General features: G+C 42.4%; 3 protein-coding genes across 9 annotated transcripts in view; 2 read left to right on the top strand and 1 right to left on the bottom strand.

The window, feature by feature from the left end:
* Positions 1–276: 276 nt before the first annotated feature.
* Positions 277–7,103, bottom strand: LOC110981012 (uncharacterized). Its single transcript, XM_022238146.2, has 9 exons — positions 6,905–7,103; positions 4,730–4,843; positions 4,133–4,291; positions 3,658–3,794; positions 3,461–3,560; positions 2,810–2,910; positions 2,263–2,438; positions 1,104–1,244; positions 277–541 (listed from the first exon to the last, which is right to left on the bottom strand). Exons 1-9 carry the CDS (start codon positions 7,004–7,006, stop codon positions 432–434), a joined length of 1,140 nt encoding a protein of 379 aa, XP_022093838.2. The 5' UTR covers positions 7,007–7,103; the 3' UTR covers positions 277–431.
* A 59-nt stretch (positions 7,104–7,162) lies between these two features.
* LOC110981011 (uncharacterized) lies at positions 7,163–20,077 on the top strand. Of its 5 annotated transcripts, none has more exons than XM_022238140.2 (10): positions 7,179–7,292; positions 10,257–11,077; positions 13,332–13,445; positions 14,373–14,531; positions 14,947–15,083; positions 15,408–15,507; positions 16,093–16,193; positions 16,769–16,947; positions 17,681–17,821; positions 18,335–20,077. In XM_022238140.2, the coding sequence occupies exons 2-10, from the start codon at positions 10,544–10,546 to the stop codon at positions 18,454–18,456; spliced, it is 1,587 nt and encodes a 528-aa protein (XP_022093832.2). In that variant the 5' UTR covers positions 7,179–7,292; positions 10,257–10,543; the 3' UTR covers positions 18,457–20,077. The 5 variants fall into 5 exon arrangements, 4 of the variants coding, with proteins under 4 accessions (XP_022093832.2, XP_087001628.1, XP_022093836.2 ...); XM_087145502.1 differs by having other exon boundaries at positions 7,183–7,292; positions 10,261–11,077; XM_022238144.2 differs by having other exon boundaries at positions 7,205–7,292; positions 10,723–11,077.
* A 429-nt stretch (positions 20,078–20,506) lies between these two features.
* Positions 20,507–22,146, top strand: part of LOC110980938 (uncharacterized) — a 29,461-nt gene continuing 27,821 nt past the window's right edge. For all 3 annotated transcript variants that reach the window (XR_015427740.1, XR_015427739.1, XM_022238017.2), the window contains exon 1: positions 20,507–20,733. The gene's annotated coding sequence lies outside the window, so the exon portion shown is untranslated. The remainder of the gene's footprint in view (positions 20,734–22,146) is intronic.

Genomic DNA, 22,146 nt, shown 5'->3' with positions numbered 1-22,146 from the left:
TTGTTCAGGAACAGCAACGCGCGCGCGCAGTAGTCTGTCCTATCAGTGCAGCCATACGTTGACTCGAACATCGTGTGCTGGCTCATACACGTCCAGGTTCTGGGGTAACTTTAATTTGAAGTACACCGACAAAGTAGGAGCCTCGTGGTTTGAATTCTCAATCTGGTTTATTTCCCAAACACCACAAGACACGGAATACAAGTCGGACAAGTGTAACAAATGACACCAAATCAGTCCGACTGATAAACAGGAGCGTTGATTCAAGCGTCATCTCACACACCGACCGAGTTGGTGAATGGAAGCCTAAAAATGCGGCATCAAAGCCCCTGTCAAGAGCTGGACACCACTGAAAACCAACGTCTGTCCTTAGCAACTCAAGAAAAGGAAGGGATTTAGCAGTGAGACGGAGGTTAAGGAGCTCCAGATGGAAGCTACAATTCTGGGGGGTCATCCACGTTGGCCCAGCTGTCAACCATGTTAACTGTGCGCCTCTTCTGTATAAGACTCTCCAGTCTCCCCTCAAACACACTGAAGATGCCTCCTTCAGAAAGGAGAAAAAAAAAGAAAGAAAATCATATTGTAGTACCCGTCCTCCAAGGCCACTCCAACAAAACTCCAAAAAATGCTCAAGTAGCACACAAGCTCCAATAGTATTTAAGTAGTACTTTATACTACTCAAACAGTACAAGTTCTCTTACATGTACACTAATTACTCGTGATCAATACTACTCACAAAATACACTCCAATACTACCCAGAAATAGTACTTGCACTCCTTACTACCATGAATACTCAAGTAGCACTTTGACTCCAATGATATAGTACCTGTGCTCCAATTCTACTTGAGTAATCCTGCACTGCGGTACTACTTGAGTATCTTTCATTCTTCAATACTAGTATTCACATATTCCAACACTTCTCCAATTGTAGTTTGTATTCAACAACTTCTTCAATGCACCATTTGCCTCAAGGAAGTGAAGTGTGACATGGCGAACCTCTCTGAAACAAACACGAGAGCTTGGGGTTTCTGGTCCTGACACAACAAGTTGGGTGGGGAGGGGTTAGGACATGCTGATGACAGACTGATGGGATGTCCACGTGTACCTGTGTGAATGAAGAGAATTTTCTTCCCGCGGAAGGCCTCCGGTCTCTCCTTCATCATCTTGATCAGGTAAAACGCTGCCTTCCCAGTATACACCGGGTCAAGGATGATGCCGGTTGCCGCGGCAACGTCAAAGATGAATTCTGCAAGAAAAGGGTACGCATGCAGAACCTTTTATACAGGTTCTCAGTCCCCAATTCAATTTTTTGAATTCATAATTTTTTCAAGGTGAAGGTTTCTTCTGTGGCTATGCACACAAGTATCAAACAATAAACTTGGAAAGAAGGGTGCACAGTATCTATACATTTCCTCTTTCTTGCATCACCAAAACCTTAATAATTACATTATTCAGCAAAATCAGTAACTTCACATGAATAACATACAGACATAACTAACACAGTTATCTTGGACATGGGACCTGCCAAGGGCAATTCATTCTTGTGGAAACGGTCAACTAGACATCTTTATCAACCTACGCCACAGTCGCATGGTTTTCAACTTCAAGCATGCATGCGTATGAACCACTTGCTGCCGGGTGTTATTTGAAGTTGCATGACGTAAAACCGGGTGATTTTCAAGATTTTCCATTTTCAAAATTCTTCAAAAATCATAGCTCCATTTACTGGACGTTTACACCCACACGAATGACTGTCTGGTTTCTACTCTAATCTGACAGACAACATCTAGTGACGCCTGAGTATTTCAGCTGGGCCTGTCGCCTTGTAAAAAGAGCTCAGATTGTGCGGTGTTATGTAATTTCCTTTTGTTCCCGAAACTGGCACAGTGCCCTGCTGGTGTCTTTTCAATACGGGCCAGATTAGCATGCAGCGGTATTGTATTGCTCATTACTGGAGCGCTTTTGTCCCCAGTGGTAATCTACTTGTACTGAATGCAACAAACAGTGGTATAATCTTTCAAAACAATGATCGACTTCCTCCGCTATTGACAATTGAAAAAATGTTAGCAATTCCCAGCAGCTCAGTCTTTGTTCTGAGGACAGTCTTTTGTTACAAGGCTAAGCTCTTTTGTCCGATTTTAGGCAGCCCGGCTTTGTGTATTACCTTGAGGTACCCAAAACTGGGTTCCCCGGCAGCATATGGTTAAGCAAGTCACAATATGGAATTGATGGACGACACAAATGCAGGCCAGACTCCACCTTACCGAGCTCCTCGGGGGTGGACAGCGCATAGCCCCGCCCCACCGAGCCGTTGTGTATCTCGCAGAGGTCCTCCGACTGCACCGTGGGATGTCGCTTGCCCCACCCTACGCCGGCCAAAATTCGGTTGCACTCTGAGTGGAAAAACTTGGCATTGTCTCCGACAGCCATGCCATGGATTCTGACCAGATCAGGAGAAGGAATCAACACCCAAATTAACAAGTGTTAGCTGATGTCGGGATGTCCGTTTCTGTAATTTGGTATGAGTTTCAGAGAGAACCCAGCAATTTCTGTTGTCTTCGAGTGGCCTGTTTTTGAGCTACTGAAGAGACAAAAAAGAGTCTTCAAACGATGTAATTTCTGCCAAAATTGTGACTTTTAATCATGACAATGGTAGTGGTTTTGAATAGATAAAGAGACAGACACTGAAAATATTCAACAGAGCTGATAAACTGGTCAATTTTTGGATAAAAAAACTTAATTTTCTGGTCAATCGATGGCCATTCACAGCTCTCAGAAAACACGGCTCTGACAAAAGTTTCGAGATCTTACTTCAAGTTAGATTTGGCCAGGTAATTAGACATGCTCAGTCCTGCGATGGTTCCACCACTGCCGACAGCCACTGCTATATCGGTGAACTTCTCTGGGGCTTCCTGACGAAAGGGGGCATTCAGAGAATTAAAGCGGGGTAATCCAACTATGAAATGCCAGATTGTGCAGTGTTATGTAACTTTCTTTTGTTCCCGAAACTGACACAGTGCACTACTGGCGTCTTTTCAGTTGGTGGCCAGATTAGCGTGCAGCGCTATTGTATCGCTCATCCCTGGAATGCTGGAACACTTTTGTCCCCGGTGGTAATCCACTCGCGCCGAATGCCATAAACAGTGGTGATCTTTCAAAACAATGACGGATTTCCTCTGCTACTGACAACTGAAAAATCTTAGCAATTCCCAGCAGCTTGGTCTTTTGTTCCGAGTACAGTCTTTTGTTATAAGGCCTAGCTCTTTGTCCAGTTTCGAGCTCCCTGATTTTGTGAATAAGGCCTATGTGCCTGAAACCGGGCTCCCCAGCAGCGTCTGGTTAATTGTGCAAGCTGTACATCAAGGCTCTAAAGATTTGCAAGCCCACTGCACCTTGCTCCATTGTATTCTGAAGAGGAACGTTTCCCAAGGTGCTTCTGAAGGATACAAAAATGTACTCTACCTGTTTTAATAGTTCTTGGAATGACTGGACGTAGCCAAACAGCCCCAGGGAATTGGAGCCTCCGCAAGGTACAAAATATGGCTTCTCGCCTTTCTCATCCCTGTATGAGACGGGTCCAAAACAAAATTAATTCAAGTTATAAATGTGGATCATTCACGCAGTCAGTCATTTGAGGTATCCTACCTGGTTCAACTTACCTGAGCTTCTTCATGAGAATATCGGCTCGTTCCTGGATCTCTTTGCCGTAAGTGGCATCAATTGGGACAAGGTGGATCTGAGCGCCGACAAGACGGTCCAGTAAGACGTTCCCTTGATATGGTACCTTCTCTGGATCCTAAGGGAAAGGATAAAAAGACCAAACCAGATTCTCAATGGTTGGACAACCATAGTACCAACTGGAAACGGTACCCAATAAAGGAAATGATCATCATTATTATGGGCAAGCAAGGACTGAGAAAAGATGTTAAAACGGTGGTTACCGTGGCAATGCTGGAGATGACGCACACCGTGATAAGAGTGATTCTCAAGATGCAGATGGTGCGGGCAACGACGACAATGGCAACACACAGTTAGACATGACAGCGTGCGTCGTGTCAATGTGGGCAATGACAATGATGACGACAATGACACTGATGACTTTACATGACAGGGACAAATGCAGCTGACACTCACGAGCTCTGTGTTCTTCAGGAGCAGGTGCGTCTTGAGGCCGAGTTGCCGGGCAGAGATGCAGGTGGCTCGACTGTGGTTTGACTGGATCCCACCGCAGCTGATGATGGTGGAACAACCCTTGGAGACAGCGTCTGCCAGAATAAACTCCAACTTACGCACCTTGGGGAATACAAATAAGAAAACAATTGAAGACAGTACACCTGGAGATCAGTACAGGAGAGGTTGAAGAAGCATTGTACAGTTGGTTTAAAACCTGAGGCATTCTCGTCACCTCTGTATTCACGTTAACAACAGGTTTGTAGTACTTGTGGTCTTGAGCAAGGCACTTTACTCATATTGCCTCTGCCTGTAACTATGTACCGGTAAATAAGAACCATGAAGTGACAGATTTTTAATGGTGTGTGATTCAGCAGTCAGAAACTTTCACTTATTTTCTTAACAGGCATCCTTTCCCAAAGGAAACTTCCGAAGTTTGAGACCAACATCTGAGGGAATATCACTGATTTATCCAATTAAATGTGAAAAACAAAAATTATAAGGGAAAAAAAAAGCCATGGAACTGCAAATATTTGCTTAAGTGAGTGAAAGTGCACCAACCTTGTTCCCAGACAACTGTGATCCAGTCATATCATCCCTTTTGATATACAACTCAAAATCATCTGGAACACCTGGCACGTACCATCTCTGTATAGGGGTGTCCGGGTGCACGAGCTACATAAGAAGAAAGTGTCTTTTTACAACATGGAAATGATTCTATTGTTATCGTTTTGAATCAAGGCTGATGTGTAATTACATGTTGTAAAAGAAAAAAAGAAAGAAAAAAAAAACGAAGCACGGTAAAATCTACAAATTCTGCATGAGGCCTGAGGGGCTTTGGTCATTTTTTTAATTGAACTTCAGAACCAAAGCTTTCTGGACAACTCATACAAAGATCGATTAAAAATCGATATCAATAAAAAAATCAGATTAAAATAAAAAAACCTGATGCTTAAATTTCTTTTCAATCACGATTCCTTAACAACCCTGGCTATAGGTGACATTATTTGAGTAAACAAAATCCACTGGGTCAAAAACAAACAATTGTAATGCTTTTAGTTACACTTGGCCCCAACTACTGAATCTGCTAAACCTTTTATTTAAATATAAATAAAACAAACATGAAGTACAGGAAATTCCACAATTTCCAGGAAATTCCACAATTTCCGAATGAGGCCTGACGGGGTTGTAGTATCCTGTACTCTTACAGGTCCACTCCTGACCACCATAACTCTACCCAGCATCAGTACCCATTTTAGAATGTCCTTGTAGCTCTGCCCTCCTCTGGATCCTAATGACCCCACCTGCTAGACATCAACCATTGTACCCCATTAAACCTAGCCCAATGTCTGCATGTATAGAGTGCACATGTATATAATATATTTGTACTCCTGTATCTGATACACAATAAACCAAACAACCATCAGAACAACTCAAGCTTGTGACGAGCACACAATATTACATGGGTGTGGTCATTTTCATTGTTGAGTAAATTTCTGATGTTGGTATCTTCAAGTTGGTATCTACATGTAAAGGGAGGATTTTTTTGGTACCAAATGAATATGAAAGGTCAACTTTTTAGTAAATGGCTTTGGAAGATACAGTAACACCTGTTTTGCTGCATACCAAATGATGGATTTCGGAAACAATTAAGATTTGAACTACATGTAGATTCGATTTTTAAGTTTAAGCATGGAACAATATTTACAATGCTAGAGGTGACATTAAAAAAAATCCAATGGGCCAAAACAAAAAATAATTATGCTTTTAGCTATACTTGGCCCAACTACAAAAACCTGCAGAACCTACATATTTCTTTTTGAAAAAAGTACCGTCCCTAAAAAAAGAAAAAAAGGAAAAAAAGAGAAAAGGCACTGACCCCGAGGCTAATTTTTGTGTCAACCCTGCATTGGAGCTTTTATTAATTTTTACAGTTTTATCCAATATACATTTGTACCCAAAAATATCTGCTCAAACCCTTCACCAATTAATTAATAAGTGCTGGTAGGTCTCTACTGTACATGTATACGCTGTGGCTATTGATACAGAAGTTTAGACAAGCTTCTTTCTACTTTCTTGCATCAGTTGGGTGCATTGGAAACAGGATCCAGACCGGTCTGCATCAACCTTGGACATTATTTCCCTTAAAAAAGTCTTCCAGCTTACGAGTTTACCAAAAGGAAAACAAAAACATACACAGAAAACAAAAATCCAACAATACATGTAGGTAAAACTTCATCTGAGTCTGAAGTTGACCAGAGTCTATAGTAATATTTTCAAGGGATGTGAGTGAGGAAATCATGGCGGATGCAACCTTGGTCCATCTCGAAATTATCTGTTTCCCTCATCAGTGCCGTGACCATGGTAACTAATACCTCCCCCCATGAAGTCTGTTTCCCCCTAAGTTGTACCAGCTCTGGGTGCCCCCATTTAAAATGTAGAAACATACACAGCCTCTGTACCAACTACAAGCCAAATATTCCAAGTTTTTAAGACTAGAAGAATGTCCTGACGTTTTAAATTGGTTAATTTAGCGGGATGTGTGCGGGGCCTATGGACTCCACGCAGCGATTATCAACGTCTGAGTCTAGCCTAGCTCTGTCGGCAGAATCCTTACACACGCACGCTTGGCCTACATGGAAGGACTTTCTTTACTTAACCCATGGTTAACCACTCAAACATGTCACGGTTGCAGCGGAAAAAGAAACATTCAAATAACATAAAAGACGGTAATACCTTCAAACGACATTTGGGCACATTCTCCAGATCGCGGACCCACTCTGGTGGATCGTAGTCGACAAGCAAGCCATCCACTCGGCATTTCTGCTGGCCCGTCATGATTTCAAGTTCAACGCCAAGCACACGTGCTGAGTGGGCCGGCCGGCGCGGTCCACGTTCTCAACCCGCCTTCCTCGCGCGCTTCAGAACAGCTGAGCCCTGCTGCTTTTTTGGGCGTGATGTAAACGAATGGCTTAGCACCAGACTGCCTCGCTGGTACTGGAATGCATGCAGTACGCGCATACGTGGTCTGGTACCAGAGGCCTACATGTACATGGTCTAATATTACACCATTACGAGGCCAAGTTTATCGGTAATGTGCTCTGCAACTTGCAAGGTCATGAAGGTAGGCCCCCCTGTGACTTTTAATTATTGGTTATCAGCTCGTGATTGATCAGACCCCTAGAGTAGGAAAACTGTTGTTTATTTTACTTTTTTTATTTACTTTATTTATTTGTTCGTTTTCTTGGGTTTTGTTCTGTTTTTTTTTTCATAGTAGGCCTAGGCCCGGCTTGAACATGTTGTTGAATGTAGGCCGCCCTTGTCGAGTACGGTATACCATGTATATTCCTTCCTCAATGGGTATGCCATAGAAGCATGGGTACACTGACGTCCAGTGCACTGCTCAAATACATGTACATGTCCATGTCCTGATAATAACTTACTGCAACACGTACACGTAAGGCAGGCTAAACCCTAGCCCCACTAGTGTGGCACGGATCACGCCCACTCCTGATAAATCAGGAGTTGGCGTGATCCGTGCCACACTAGTGGGGCTAGCTAAACCCATGCCAATGTTTACTAGTCATGCATGATTGTCGTTCAACTGCATGATGCCCATGGCACATGTGTTTCTAAATTGTATAGGCCCTATCCTCGATCATGACCATCAGTCATGTCAGTGGTGGTCATGTTCAGGCATGATGTAACGTGTGTGATGGTATGGTTGCCAGGTCCCTAATTTCGCCACCTATTGTTAACGCCTGAGTGGCGAAATTAGGGACCCGGGGACCGTCACGCGCATTACAGGCCTATGCCTGCTATGTTAGGGCAGAGTTCAATATAGGGGTGCCAGTAATTATTCCCTACAGTAACTATTAGCCGTCAGAAAGCAAAAACATGTCCAGAAAAGTTCAAGTTAGGAAGGAAAAAACCAAGTCCTTTACTTAGAAAACAGAAGTTAGAATTTTTCAGACCAGTCTCATAGGGTTTGTGCATGGGGTGTCAAGTGGCGTCCGTATTTGGAACTCTTTCCCTGTGTTACGTCGAAAAGTCGAAGTCACTACTGTGTATGTGAATTTGAAATGATGGTTTACATGAGATCTTTGTATGTGTTTTTAAATCCAGTTTTTGACGCAAACTCTGCTTTTAAACCAAATTTTTTCCGTAAGAGCACTCTTGAGGTACCTATATATAGCTCTTTAAAATGCTCACACAGGAGTTTCAGACCATGAGACCAAGTCTCTTTTTGAAAAATCTGACATTTTACACACCAATCTCACTTTTCCACCTGACGATGATCGCACCATTTGTGCTGTTTGTGTTTATCACATTGCGCATGCGTTGGGCTGGCCAGTGGCCAAACGAAGCTTGCCCGGCATTTCGACTTCACCATTTTCAAAGGTAGGGGGATGGCATCTTGTTGTGTGCTGTGTAGCTGCGACAGGTTTGCAAGATCTTAGAAATCTCCCCACGCAATCTCGACTCTGACACAAGTTCGTTGTACTGCTCCTGAGTTGATGATCCTAAAGGGATTCCATTCTAAGGCAAATCAACTCTAGGTGGAGTACAGTAAATTTGCCCAAGATTCAAGATCGTGCCTAGCAGCTACACCTACTAGGTGGTTATGCTCCCGAATCACATTAGTTGTACTGCAAGATCTGTGGGGTTTCTTGTCCGCTGCAGGCAACGAACCCTACAGTTCTGGGGATACACTAGCTGGAGGATGATTATCATGCTACAAGTACCAGTTTCCAGGAAATAAGTTATTATAATATCACTATAAGTCATTCATGAATACCTGAGATTAATATTTGATAATGCCCGCTGCGTAAATCACATGGTGGCACCTGGATATGAGAGAGTTTAATCGATTCTGAATGGTCAAGAGTTTGTGTACACACGGCTCGCCACTCGCGTGCCAAGTCCATATAAGGAGGTTCTTTTGGACAAATTGCATGAGGCATATACCATAGAGTGGACGGGGGTGTTTGGAAAAACGAAAGTAAAATTCCAGAACAAAATCGTTGGAAACCCATACTTCTTTTGACTCTTTGATAAAAAAAGGGTATTTGCGTATAGGAAAGAATATATGCCTGGCCGGTCTTAAACTTTTGTTAAGACTGGCTCCGGAGACTGAATGCTGATAATGCCTGATGCCGCAGGTCCATTCTCCTTAGCTGGACTTCAATGCACATTTAAGACCGGCCAAGTAAATAGATTTATTCCCTTATTTTTTTCACTCACAGCATTTGTACTCTTACCTTTTAGTCTTACTTACATGTAACTGTACTTGGCTAATAGCACTGCTTTACAAGACTTACAGCCTCACTTGGGACACTTGATTAACCCCAGCACTTTAAAATGTACGTACTGTAGTTTACGACTGTCTGCAAATTCCTGAATTTCCAGATCATTCTGACTGGAGTTACTTAAGCTAGTTGACGCTTAATCCCAAAAATAAGGGTTGGTCAGAAATGAAAACCGTATAATTCATTACTTAGACCCTGATGGATCCCCAAACCCTAAATTTGTAGGCTGCTAATCTCTTGTTTTAAGTTTAAGAATCCATCATGTCAATAAATGTGATTAAGAAGGATTACTGATACATTCAAAACATAAAAATCAAAATATTTTTCTGGTGATCGGACCCCCAATGAGGGTGCATACATGTACGGTGGGTCAAAATATGGTACCAAGACCAAAAATTACCCCTCAACAACCTCCATGTTTGGCCACTCTTTAACCTACATGTACTAGTATTTTGCCAATATTTTGGAACTTGTTGGAGCTTTTGACCAAATGAACTGACCTGTTTTATCATAACTTCAAAGTCTGTATCAAGGAAACAGTTGAAGGCTTTGCTTTCCTTCATTTGGTATGTGTATGTCAAGGTATTTTCAGGAATTTATTTCAGGCAGTTTAAACCCCCCCCCCGTAGATTGGATGGTGCTAGAATTGGCACAGAGCGACACAAAAGTGTTCCTTTATTTTTTCAAGGTTTTGAGTTGTTCAGAAGTTTGCTGTAACAAGTTTTCTTTTGTTTTCTTTTCATTTAACCCTTGGGTGTTAAATGTTGTGTTTGTTTTAGCAAGGTTTTGTGTCAACCGGTTGAAAAAAACAGTGACTACAGTTGAGTAACTTTGTCCTTTGAGCTCTACAAAAACACCTTGCATGTGTTTCAACTGAACCAGTTTGACTTTATCTGGAAGGTTCACTAACACTGTTACAGAATGGGTCATTTGCACTGACTTTGCATTTGCATAAGATTTTGAGTGCAGCAAATTGGCAAGACTTGGCGCTACTAATAGCTCTACTGAAGGATTATCACGCACACTGTGTGTGCATGTCGTGACCAGTGTGTAACCCCTGGAATTAATGGCCATGGGTAGAGCCTGGCTTCTGATTGGTCGGTTGGGAGTCAGGCCTGTTGGCTGCAGTCAGCCTCAACACGCTCTGTACCAAGGCACCCATTCATCAAGTTCATTTTCAAGGGGCTTCCATTGTGCCCGGTTTCATGCACACTGCCCCAGCTGGACTGTACGTGTACATTGTAGGGTCGCCAAAGGCACTCCAAAACTGCTGAGTTGGATAGGCCAAGATACCGGTTTGGACCAGTCTTGGAACAATTCACACAGACTGCACACTAACCATGACCGTGGTAGTGCGCTGAGCCGGTGTGGATCTAGTACAAGTGGCGTCCATGATTGGTACAACTCACAACCAGGATCGTGCAAGACTTTGACTATGGAGAGAGAAGCATCGTTGGATTGCAGGACTGATCCCGACCTGATGGCCGGGGAATTTGCAGGATACTCTGGTGATGGACCTGTACCGACGGATTTTTTGCTGCCGTATGAACCGCCGGACTGGATGTCTGATCTGCAGAAGATCCCCAAGTACAGAGTTCAGGTGAACATTTTAGCAATTATGAAATTTATGTAAAAAAATCAGTTTCGTGTAATCCAGAGTATTTTACTCCTAGATTTTTCACCACATTCACACGCCTTAAAACAGACCCTTGGCTGTTTATTGTGATGTAATTCAGTGTGACATCATGAATGTTTCATGCAGAGGATTAATAACAAATTGGTTTTTTTTGTGTAAGATTTTTTTCAATTTTTTTCTATTAGCATAAAAATTTACATGTACCGTGTACTTTGCTGCAACTCGCTGGTTTAATTTTTGCATTTCCTGAACCCTTTTTCCGGTCAGGTCACACACGTTGAAAGGATTTAAAAAGTTCTGCTTTGATCTGTAGGACTTTGAGGGCAGGAGGGCAGGAGGTAGTGGGTTTGAGTCCCACATACATTTATAAGGAAATGTTATTGACATGCACGGATTTCCATTGACTTTAAAAAATTGGCGAAGCAAGACAAAACAGTTTGAAAATGCAAATTTGTACCCTCTGTGTTAACTTTTTGGCCTCTGAATTAAAAAAAAAAAGGAAAACTGTTATCTACCTGAATTGCACTTGTACTTTTTGGGTACAGCATTAGCATCAAAAAGTAGTACTAAAAATCTTCAAAAAGGAATTTTATTCACCCTGAAAATAAGGTACTGTACACATAGATTGCCTTGTAAGCACATTTTTGTGGGTGTATTGTTGAGCACACAAAGGCAGGACTTTGCCGTGGTGATTGCCAGTTGTGATACTGGGTTGAACTTTGACCCTTGGCCTCTTGCTGTAAGATTCTGAATGATGCAATGGCTTTTCAGAAGTTGTTTGGCAGCGTGCTTTTTCCCTATAGGCTGTTCAAAGTTACCAAAGTTTTCCTTCTTTGCTTTTCAAAGCTTTCCTCCATACCCATTACTTGTATATACATACGTACGTGCGTTATATTCTAAGTGCAAACTTTAATGTCTCTTTATCAACATAATGATTTTGTTGATTGTGGGGGACATTCGCAAATTTTGTTTGAGGGTTTCATCTAGGATTGAAATAACTGCCTTTGCCTTCCCAGCCAAGGTTAAAAACTGTCTATCCACTGCCAGGAAAATCGTGGAAACTGACACCCCAGTATTCTGAAAGGAAATGTGAAGAGCTGTTTTTTTTTTTTTTGACTCAACATTTATTTCTGTTTTGCAATGCATATATCAAATTATACACAAGGTCAATAAATGAAAGATTTATGACTACAAGAGTGAAAGTTTAATAAGACCAAGAGACATTGAAATAAAAGGGGCATATACGGAGGCATATTCAGAAGACAAAGTCTTATACAGAAAAGGCTCATTAAGACAACAAAAAAGAACCAGACAAGGAAGACTGACAACAGATTATCGGTACATGGAAAAAACAGTACAGTCAAAACAAAACAAAGACGAATTAACAGACTGAGATGTAACAAAAATGGGAATTACCAAACACCAGGAACATTAGAAGAACAAAAGGAAGATTAGAATCATTAAAGAGAAGAGCTACAGTACCTCAGATAATCAGAAACTGGGTGTTTTTTTGTAGTTGCTCTTCAAGCATCCCACAGATGACAGGGACTTCATATTACCATCACTATATTCCAAAGACGGGGTCCAGAGAATCTCTGTGTATTTTGGAAATAGGATGTGCGAGGCACGTTCACCAGAGTTGTAGATGTACAAAATGGGGACTTGTAAATTTTGAACTTGTAAGCAAAAACCACCTGTCCAAATTTGTTTGTGCCTGTCCTTAGAACAGGTGCCCCAGGTGACTTGATGAGACACTGGCAGTGGGTAGTCTGGGCCTTGGAGTTTGTTACATGTACATGTAACTGAAGGAGACAGGAGGCCCTGTTTGGTGTGGTGCCCCGACACCCATTTTAAATCCCATGTTGTTCATACTGTGTTCTTTTTCTTTACTTTTTTCTGTGCCCTTTTGGAGCACCAACTGGTCAGTAACGTTGAATGATGGTGAATGTGATTCAAGTTATTATTTAATTCAACTAGTGATCAAAAACAGTTTGATGCAGGAAATTGTAGTTTGGACTCACAAAAAAAATACGATTAGGACAGTCACAATCACAGTCCAAGAACATTTAATCAGGATTTAATTCAGGTTCAACCATTAGCCACCACTGTCACCTCAACTGCACAGTGGCCTATCCAAGGACAAATCTTGAAGCACCTGAGCTTTTATGAAGTAACAGCTTTCTTAAAACACCAATCATCCTTTGTTCTTTGCTCACAGCTGATACACGGAATCACTCCCATCCAAAGATGGTACCTCCCAAATGTACCTGCCGACTTTGAAATCCACATCAAGCGAGACGACATGACCGGATGCGAGCTGTCTGGAAACAAGGTGATTCTTCATCCCAGATCCCACAGAATCCAATGAGGTTTCATAGGATTTTGTAAGATGGACGAAAGTATAAAACGCGTAGCCCAGTCAAGCCGCTTGAAAGATTAAGTACTGAAGATGTTACATTGTCGTCCTCCTTGATGAAGGATTTTTCGGAGGACTTGGGCAGGTGTCTCAGCAAAGTCTCTGTAGTCTACCAAGACGCTATAAATTGTCTCTGTTTAAGTTGTTGGGGTGAGCCAAACATTCAGAACCTTAGGCCGTGTCCGAAACGAGCCTTCTAGAGCTACGGCTAGGCCTATTGTCTGCGCCTCTTCACGTATTTTCAATGGATGGAAGACCTAGACCTAGCTCTAGACAACAGATTCAGATGCAGCCCTAGAGTCAAATTAACCACTCAATTATGCATTGTGGGTAACAAGTCAGTAATGGAATGAAAGTTCACGGCCTAAAGTAAGGCTGAAACGGCTGTATTTATTACTAATCCACAGCTTTTCTTTGTGAAGAAAGAGAGTTTATGTCTTCGAGAGTGCTTCTAGATGATGATATTTGGGTGGACCAAGACATCAGTAGGGATGGTTTTTAGCACTGCTACAGAGGACACTGAATTGATGGGAATTTTTGGAGTTGAACGGTATTCTTTGCCAAATCAACACTGGCCTCTTTCCGTTTGACTCTTGACAATACAAACAATTGAAATCTTTTTTGGTTGTAGATTTTTTACTCTTCGATGCATTGCCAAAATTACTGGTGGGTGATTGTTTGTGGCAATTTAGTGCCATAGTTTTTTTTTTTATTTTCGCATAAAGAAAGGTTAACAGAATGATTGATATAAAGTGGGGTTTGCGCCTTTTTGACCCATTTTATTTGGGAATTGCAAGCAGCTGGGCAGTGTTTACATCCCTAAGTTTGTAATTTTTTTCAAAGGCACGAAAGCTGGAGTTTCTCCTGGCTGATGCCATCCACCAAGGCTGCTCTGCTGTTATCACCTGTGGATCCATGCAGTCCAACCACTGCCGGGCCACAGCATTGGCAGTTCGACAGCTGGGCCTGGAACCCCACCTTCTGCTCAGGTCACCAGTCTCAGTGAGTATTGAGCAGTGCCTTACAGGTAGTCTTAAGCCCAACCTTCCTTGTATCGGCAGGTGAAGTACACATCGAGAAATTGCTCTGGTGTTGCATTTGTTGATAGTTTGTGGATCCACAACTTGCATTAGCAGGCCACCTCTGTCTCTTGTTTTAGTTGGTGGATTCAGATTCAGATATTGTTGGTTTCTTTGTTGAAATGTGCTGCTCCTACAGAAGTAAGTCACAAGAGCAAATGAGCCTGTTACATTTTTAGGGGATACTGTTGAAAATGAGTTGGGATCCACACAAATAGTGGATCCACACAAGTAGTGGATCCACACAAATAATGGATCCACACAAGCAGTGGATCTACTAAGTAGTGTATCCTGGAGCGAGTTGATAGCAGCAGGGCTAATGACACTGTCACTTGCAGGACCCGGCGGAGGTGACGTGCAGCGGCAACATGCTCCTCAATCGCCTGGTCGGAGCCCATGTCTACCTCATGCCAAGGAAGTCGCAGTTTGCTGGGGACATCAAGCCGAGGCTGGACCAGCTCGTGCAGAAAATCAAGTGAGTTTCCCGACTCGGCCAGGAACACTCCAGGTGCCCTTGCCAGAGATGGTCACAGTGGATGAACTTCCCAAGTCCAATTTGCTAAATATGATTTCTTGTTGTAAGATCACAGAAGCCGTTTTTAGTGAAGTTATAAAAAGACTGCTGGCATCAAGTCAGTGTGGTGTGCCCGTTTTCACTGTTGGCCAAAGTGATGGTCATTTTTTTTTAACAGAGTCAGGAATTAATGTTTTCATGTCACAAGTGTTGATTTCAACAATTGAATTGATTCTGACGTCTGTGACCATTGCTTGTCTTTCTTTGTCTGCAATGCTTCCCCAGGGAGGAAACGGGCGAGAGTGCCTACCCTATCCCCATCGGTGGCTCTACTGCTGTGGGGCTGTATGGCTACCTAGAAGGTTTCGCTGAGCTACAACGGCAGGTGAACAAATGGTCAGATTTTTCATTTTGTCCCGGAAGGTGATAAAAAAAATCCATCTTTTTTTTTTTAAGATGCGTAAAATGGACGGCACTCGAAAAATGAAGGTGGCCTTGCCTGCACGAAAGCCCCTCTGTAGCTGGTCAAACTCAATCGAGGGGCAGTGCACTGAACAAGGGAACCAGAATTTAGCTCTCCTAGGGCGACAAAATGTTCCCGCCAAGGGGGGGGGTATAATTTGCTCATCCCAGTGAGTTTTAAAGCCACCCCCCCGGGGCAGCATAAATTTGCAGAGGTGTTACATGACAATTTTACCCAGAGTAGTTGACATAATCAAAGGTGATATGAATTCATCCACCCAGCTGAAACAAACAAGTGACCCATCACGTAAAAAGTAGAAATAAAAACAGGGCAAAATTCGAAGAACCTTAAAAGTAAGTTGCGACTCTGAGTTCAACTGTTAAGTTCACCCCTTTCTGTTAAGTTCACCCCTTTCTGTTCCGTTCACCCCTTTCTGTTCAGTTCACCCCTTTCTGTTCAGTTCACCCCTTTCTGTAACGTTCAGTGTTCTTTCATATTTGTGCACAGGGTGTGGTGGAAAAGTTCACGGACATTGTAATCGCCTGCGGCAGTAGCGGCTCCACACTTGGTCTTGCTCTGGCCAACTATCTCACCAACTCCAAGCTAAAGTAAGTCACGGTCATGTACATCAACACTGTTTATTTCAAGGCCTGGGAAGAACTTGCTTTCAATGGTTCAAAATGGAACAGAAAATTATTCCAGTCAGGCGAGGGCACTTTGGCACCCTCTTCCGTCTTGTGACCAAGGTGGGCTTTGTCCCTTTTAAAGACACCGAGGTGCATGTGATAGGTTTTTGCTCATCCTGGTTGAAGTGTTGAGCTCATCCTGTGGAAAGTTTTGTGCACATTGAGAGGAAAGTTTTGTGTACATTGAAAGGAAAGTTTTGTTCACATTGAGAGGAACGGTTTGTGCACAGGGAGGAAAGTTTTACAGACATTCTATGCAGCGTTTTGCCCCAAAACAAGGCTGACGTGGACGATGTACCCCAAACACGCTACACTTGAATTTGGAAATTATTTTGCAGTTGACCTCGGACATGACAAAATTTGGCAAATGACAACATTTTAGGTGTGCATTTTGTTGTTAGTAGTAAGAGCTTATAATTTGGAAGTGTTTTAGCCGACTTCAACTCTGTTTCGGAAAGGTTGGATCTCATCCGCTGTCCGATGCCTTTTATTCCCAGGGTGCACGGAATGATAGTCTCGGATGACTCCCAGTACCACTATAAGGAGATGAACAAGGTCTTGCGGGAGGTGGATGCCAAGCACAGCAACGGCAAGGCCCTCCAGGCTGAAGACATCGTCAACTTGGTGGACGGAGTCAAGGGGAGGGGTTACGGCTTGTCTACGCCGGAGGAGCTAGGTAAGCATATGCCCGACGTTGTGGGAGGTTGTCGGATGTCGGTGCTTTGTTCCGCCCCTCAGGGGTGTAATTACAGGGGTGTAATTTGTCACGCAAGAAAACCTTTGCCTCTGTTTTTCAGTCTCGGGGGTATTCCATTTTAACAGAGATGCTTTACGTTCTAGATATTTTACCTCCTGGAGAAAAACTGTTCACATGCATTTTGCTAGCATGCTTTAGTGGAGCCAGGATGCCGGGGGGGTGGCAGGGCTCAGAGGTCATAAACCACGTCTACGTTGTTTGGCTATAGCTGTAAATCGCACAGTTGCCTATGAAAGCCAATAGCAAGTGACTTTTTGCACTTTCCATAAACGCATATATTATTCCAGTGGCAGCCAAGTAACTCGACACGGCCTCAAAAATAACTGAAGAAGAGACAATGTTGACAGCAAAGCCGCAGTTTGCAAAATCAGTTTCAGTCGCCCGGTGCCCTGCCAAAATGAAATCTAATACGGCCTTTTGTGAGTTTCATTTGAAGAAACTCCGGTACACATACACCTTGCACCAATGTACTGTTTTCAATTAATAAAAAGGGCACCAGTCTATTTCAAACATGGTGGTCACTATGTTAGCCTGGAGAATTCGGTTGCTATGTTTACGTGCAATCAGATAACGCGCTGTACCAGATTTGATTCAAATTTAACTTGCAAAGGGCTCATTCCCTGGTCTTCTCCATTCGTCACATTTCTCGCAGACAAGGTCGCTGAGATTTGCGCCAAGACCGGGATCATCATCGACCCCATCTACACGGGGAAGAGCGTGCACCACCTCATACAACTGACCAGAGAGAAACCGGACATGTTCAAGGGCAGCAAAATTCTGTTTGTGCACACAGGTGAGACGCAAAATTACTCCCACTGGTCCTAACGATGGATTCTGGATGAAGTAGGTTTTCGTGACCACTGCAAAATTAACAACTGAGTTATCAAATAGGTATTACTGAAATTACAGATATTGCTAAAAAAACGTGAATGTACTTTGACGATATCAGAAATAAATGACGAGGGGGGTTTCTGTCCCCCTGCTTCCCCCCAGGTTCTTTTAGGGTTAAAAGGCAAGGGGGGTTAGCAGTGGGGATTGTTTTTGGGGGGGGGGTGTGGGTCAGAGGGGGGTTGGGATAGTTGGGTTTGCTGGCCCAGTGGTGGATTCTACTTGGCGTTATTTACAGGAATGGTGAATTTGGGTGATTAGGGATGTTGTAAGCAGGACTACGACAAGACCACATGGATTTCAGACATGGGACCTGGCCTGAAAATTTTATGATACCTGCTCATAGATGAACCTTTTCACCCCTTTGTGGTTCTGTATTTGTTTTCAACTGAACCATTCTACATCTCTGCCTTGCCAGGAGGGATCTTTGGACTTTTCGATGGGCGCATGGACGAAACGATCAAGCGAGTGGGGCTGGAGCAGAACAAGTTCCATGAGTGGATGGAGCTGGCCGTCCAAGCTCCCGATCTGAACCTCTGAAACCTGTCAAGAGTGCCCTCTTGTGGCCATGTGCTGCATTTTGCATGACTGACACGGCCGCTTTTTTTTACTAACCCCACCGGTTGACAATATCTCCGTGCGCGAGGCCTCAGTGCCCTCGGATGGTTTGGTCGATCCAGTATGCTCCTCAGGAGGACTCGGTGACCTGAGGGGTTTCCCACCTGTCAGCACAGCCAATTCAGTTTCAGAAGTTCGGCCCACAAGGGATTGTCGTCAGGAAAAAAATGTAAATATTGGAGCATCCAAACCAATCTTCCTGATATCTTAGAAATTGTTTTGGGGAAATCTGCACCCTGTCTTTTCTGAATACAAATAGTACTTGAAACACCACTGAAGAACAAAATATCTTTACTGTAATTGTTTGAAAATTGTAAAGTATACGCTGCCTTTTTTTTAAGACCATAGAGGTCAACCCTAAAATTCTGAAGTCTGACGCCAGCTGATGGTTACATGCGTCTATAAAAAGTGGCTCTACAGCCCTGTCTAGAACCATTCCGGTGACCAGTGTTGTATTCGAGTCCATCGCACGTCCTTTCACAAGTCCAGTCACAAGTCCCTTCACAAGGCTAGTCATGAGTAACAGGTTGAACAATGACAAAAGAATGCTTTTGTCACATCTCAATTGAATAGGTTGTGAATTGGCCTAGGACTGAATGACTTGTGATGGATTTGTGATGGATTACAGGGACTCCCAGGGACTTGTGATGGACTTGAATACAACATTGCTGGCGACCATGGTAATGCCATCGCTGGTTATTTGCAGTGGCCCCCTGTAATGGCGGTAAGCATTGTGATAACTGTTGTATGCGGCCACTGCTCCGTGACAGTCACTCCCCACAAAACCCAACACAATGCTTACCACCATTCGAGGGGGCCATCAGGACTGTAAGTGAGACACAAGTGGCTTCGTCTATTGCTGGTTGTTCCGCTTGAAGTCACAACTATATCATTTGGACGGTCCTTCTTTCATTGGAAGCAGCTCAAACTGAACAGTTATGTATATTTCATTAAGTTTATACAGCTCCTGAAATGCTTTCCATGATGACCAGAAAGACATACCTGAGTATAATTTAAAACTGTTCAAAAATCAGCAAAATTACAAAAAAAAAACCCAAAAGATCAAAGGACAAACCAAGCCAAGACTAATCCCTGATTCTAACAGCTTAACATGTGTTGTTTGTCGTCTGCATGAGTTGTAGAAGTAAGGTTACAAGGCTGATTTCAGGTTATTTGACTGCACAAATCTCATGGTTTTAAAGAAACCTACAAGGATAGTCTCTGTATATATATTTCACCATTTCAACTAGTCCACTTCAAATTGATTGTGGTTGAGATAAAAGATTTTATTTATTTTATGTGATAGGTTTTTACAGGAGCACTGTGTGCTTTGATGTCTAATTATTCCCAGTTAATGCTTCACTTTATTATCTCTAAAGTATTTAGAATAATAATTTCTTTTTTTTTTCTTTAAAGTGGCTTAAAAAATGCCCCCAAATTGGCTTGTGGTTGACAGTTTGATGCATGGAAATTGATCAGTTTTGGGATTGCGTTGTATTTAAAAATTTGGAATAAATAATTTGAAGCTAAAATACACATTCAAGCCGACTGCAGATTTTTTTTTGTATTTTGCTGTTCTTATTAGCCAGGTTAATTGATTTTTCATTGAACATTTTTTGGGGAATCAAGATTTGTTAAAACTTCATCATAATTATAGTAAAAATTGTTTATGGAAAATTGATTTTAAGTTGAAATAATGGAGTTTTCTTTGGAAATAGACAAAAACCATGAAATGTGTCCCCGCAAGCAACGCTAGAATTATTTTCAATCAGTGCTCTCAGACCAGCCTTCCCTTTGGATCAAATCTTTTTTAGAAAGGAAGAGAAGAGATCTTTGAACTAAGACAACAAAAGACAGTCCACGATGCGTCAGAGATGTTACTAACAATAGTTGATTCATGACTGGCTCACATTCCTCGTGGAGGGCGCCCTACATTTCCTTGTAAACAAGATCCGGTCAACATTCCGTGCATAATGAGGCGCACTAGTCACCATGCATGGTAGGCCCCACTGCTTGCATTATTCAGGCAAGACCGACCACTACTCACCAGCATAGCGTGTAGGGCTAAACGGATATTTTGCGAGAAACGTCGTGACATTGAACCGAAAATCGCCAAAGGAACCATGGAATTGAATTCCTCCAGTTCCAGTTGGCCTGAGATCCGTCTGTGACGAAGGAAGGCTGACTTTGGAGCCCAAGGTAAGTTCCGAAAATCCTCTCTTGTTTGTGAGAAGTGTCTTCACATCCTGCAGGTTGCAGAACAATTGCCGTTACTGAAGATCTCTCCTCCATTCTAGAATATCTGGAGTCACACCAATTTGAGATGAAATTTCTGTCAATTTTACCTTGAAAAAAATTTTGGCTGTTAAATCTTACAGTCTGGAAGTAGCCGTTTTGATAGTTTTCCTGTCTTTCATTTTTAACAAAAAAGTCTGTCAGTCAGTAGGCCTAGGTTAGAAGATAACCACCCTTAATCTTGCCTGGCATATGTACATGTTTTTGTCTGCAACTGAGTACCTCACGTGTATACAACACATGTACATATTGGTAGTGGCTAGCATTTAATATTCATGTTTGTATCGGTACACAAGGTCCTATCCTATTGCCAGCACTCAGGAGGTTGCTGCCTACATAACTTCAGATATCAACCTATAAATTTGGAACAAATTCGTGTTGTAAGTAGAATAAACCAAGAATGTGAATTGTATTGCAGGTGGAATAGTTTTTTTTGCTACGACCACATCGTGCATTTGTCATATGTACATGTATGTACATTTCAGAACAGTATGATAAACACAGTGTAAATTTGTTGGCACAGTAAACATTTCATCTATTCTTTGAAGATTAGGAATTTTCCATTGGAAAATTGGTGATTTAAATATTTCTATCATTGTGGGTGTTGTCAGTTTATTTTGTTTGGGGGGGGGGAGACAGAACTTATTAGCAACAAACTGAATAAACACTGGAAGAGGGGCAATTTTGAGGCATTTTTGAGTGAATTAGTGATTTTCATCCTCTTTCATCTGTTTGGCCTTTCAATTCTTTTGTTTTCTTCATTGTTTTGTGTTTGTTGGTTTCTAATTTTTTTTTTCTGGGAGGAAGAGGCAAGTGTCCCCCTGCCCCGGTATATCACGATAAGGGTGATTTAAAAGTATAAAAATAACAAAAAATATACAAAGCAAAGTCTATAATGGTATAATTTATATTTCTTTTGATGAACAATTGAAAATGAAACATGCAGCCCTCATTCAGTGCACAGTGTGTTATCATTAACTTGATTAAATTACTGTACGTGTGAGTTTGTTTTCTTACAACCTTCATCAGTCATAAAGCATTCAAGACGGAGAAAATAATGCTTTTGTTTCCAGCTCTGGATTTTCACAGAAGTGTTGGCTGGGGCCTCAAACAAAGAAAGCAGCCCCAAGCATTCCAAGTCTCTAATTGGCAATTTCTAAATGAAAACCTTCCCGCTGCTGCTGTCGGGGCCGGAAACCTTTGTTACCCATCTGCCTCCGCTAGCTGTCTGACATTCACACAGAGGAAGTTGTAGCGTAGATTCCTCCTGTGGCACTGTAAGCAACAATAAGTGGGTCCCCACGGTGGGCAACATTG

Source organism: Acanthaster planci, linkage group LG14 (genome assembly GCF_054643075.1).
Source record: "Acanthaster planci isolate LZ-2023a linkage group LG14, COTS_SCS, whole genome shotgun sequence".
In the NCBI taxonomy this organism is placed as follows: Eukaryota; Metazoa; Echinodermata; class Asteroidea; order Valvatida; family Acanthasteridae; genus Acanthaster; species Acanthaster planci.
Note: the sequence above shows the minus strand (reverse complement) of the source record. Positions and strands in the feature narration are given on the sequence as shown.

What these genes read in the sequence shown, in the direction of transcription:
- LOC110981012 (XM_022238146.2), bottom strand. Translation starts at nt 7,006, where the DNA reads ATGACGGGCCAGCAGAAATGCCGAGTGGATGGCTTGCTTGTCGACTAC. An exon ending in TGCCCAAATGTCGTTTGAAG is followed by an intron (nt 4,844 to 6,904) that starts GTATTACCGTCT and finishes CTTCTTATGTAG; the next exon opens with CTCGTGCACCCGGACACCCC. An exon ending in GTCCACCCCCGAGGAGCTCG is followed by an intron (nt 1,245 to 2,262) that starts GTAAGGTGGAGT and finishes CTTTTCTTGCAG; the next exon opens with AATTCATCTTTGACGTTGCC.
- LOC110981011 (XM_022238140.2), top strand. Translation starts at nt 10,544, where the DNA reads ATGGCCATGGGTAGAGCCTGGCTTCTGATTGGTCGGTTGGGAGTCAGG. An exon ending in GCGAGCTGTCTGGAAACAAG is followed by an intron (nt 13,446 to 14,372) that starts GTGATTCTTCAT and finishes TTTTTTTCAAAG; the next exon opens with GCACGAAAGCTGGAGTTTCT. An exon ending in GTCTACGCCGGAGGAGCTAG is followed by an intron (nt 16,948 to 17,680) that starts GTAAGCATATGC and finishes CATTTCTCGCAG; the next exon opens with ACAAGGTCGCTGAGATTTGC.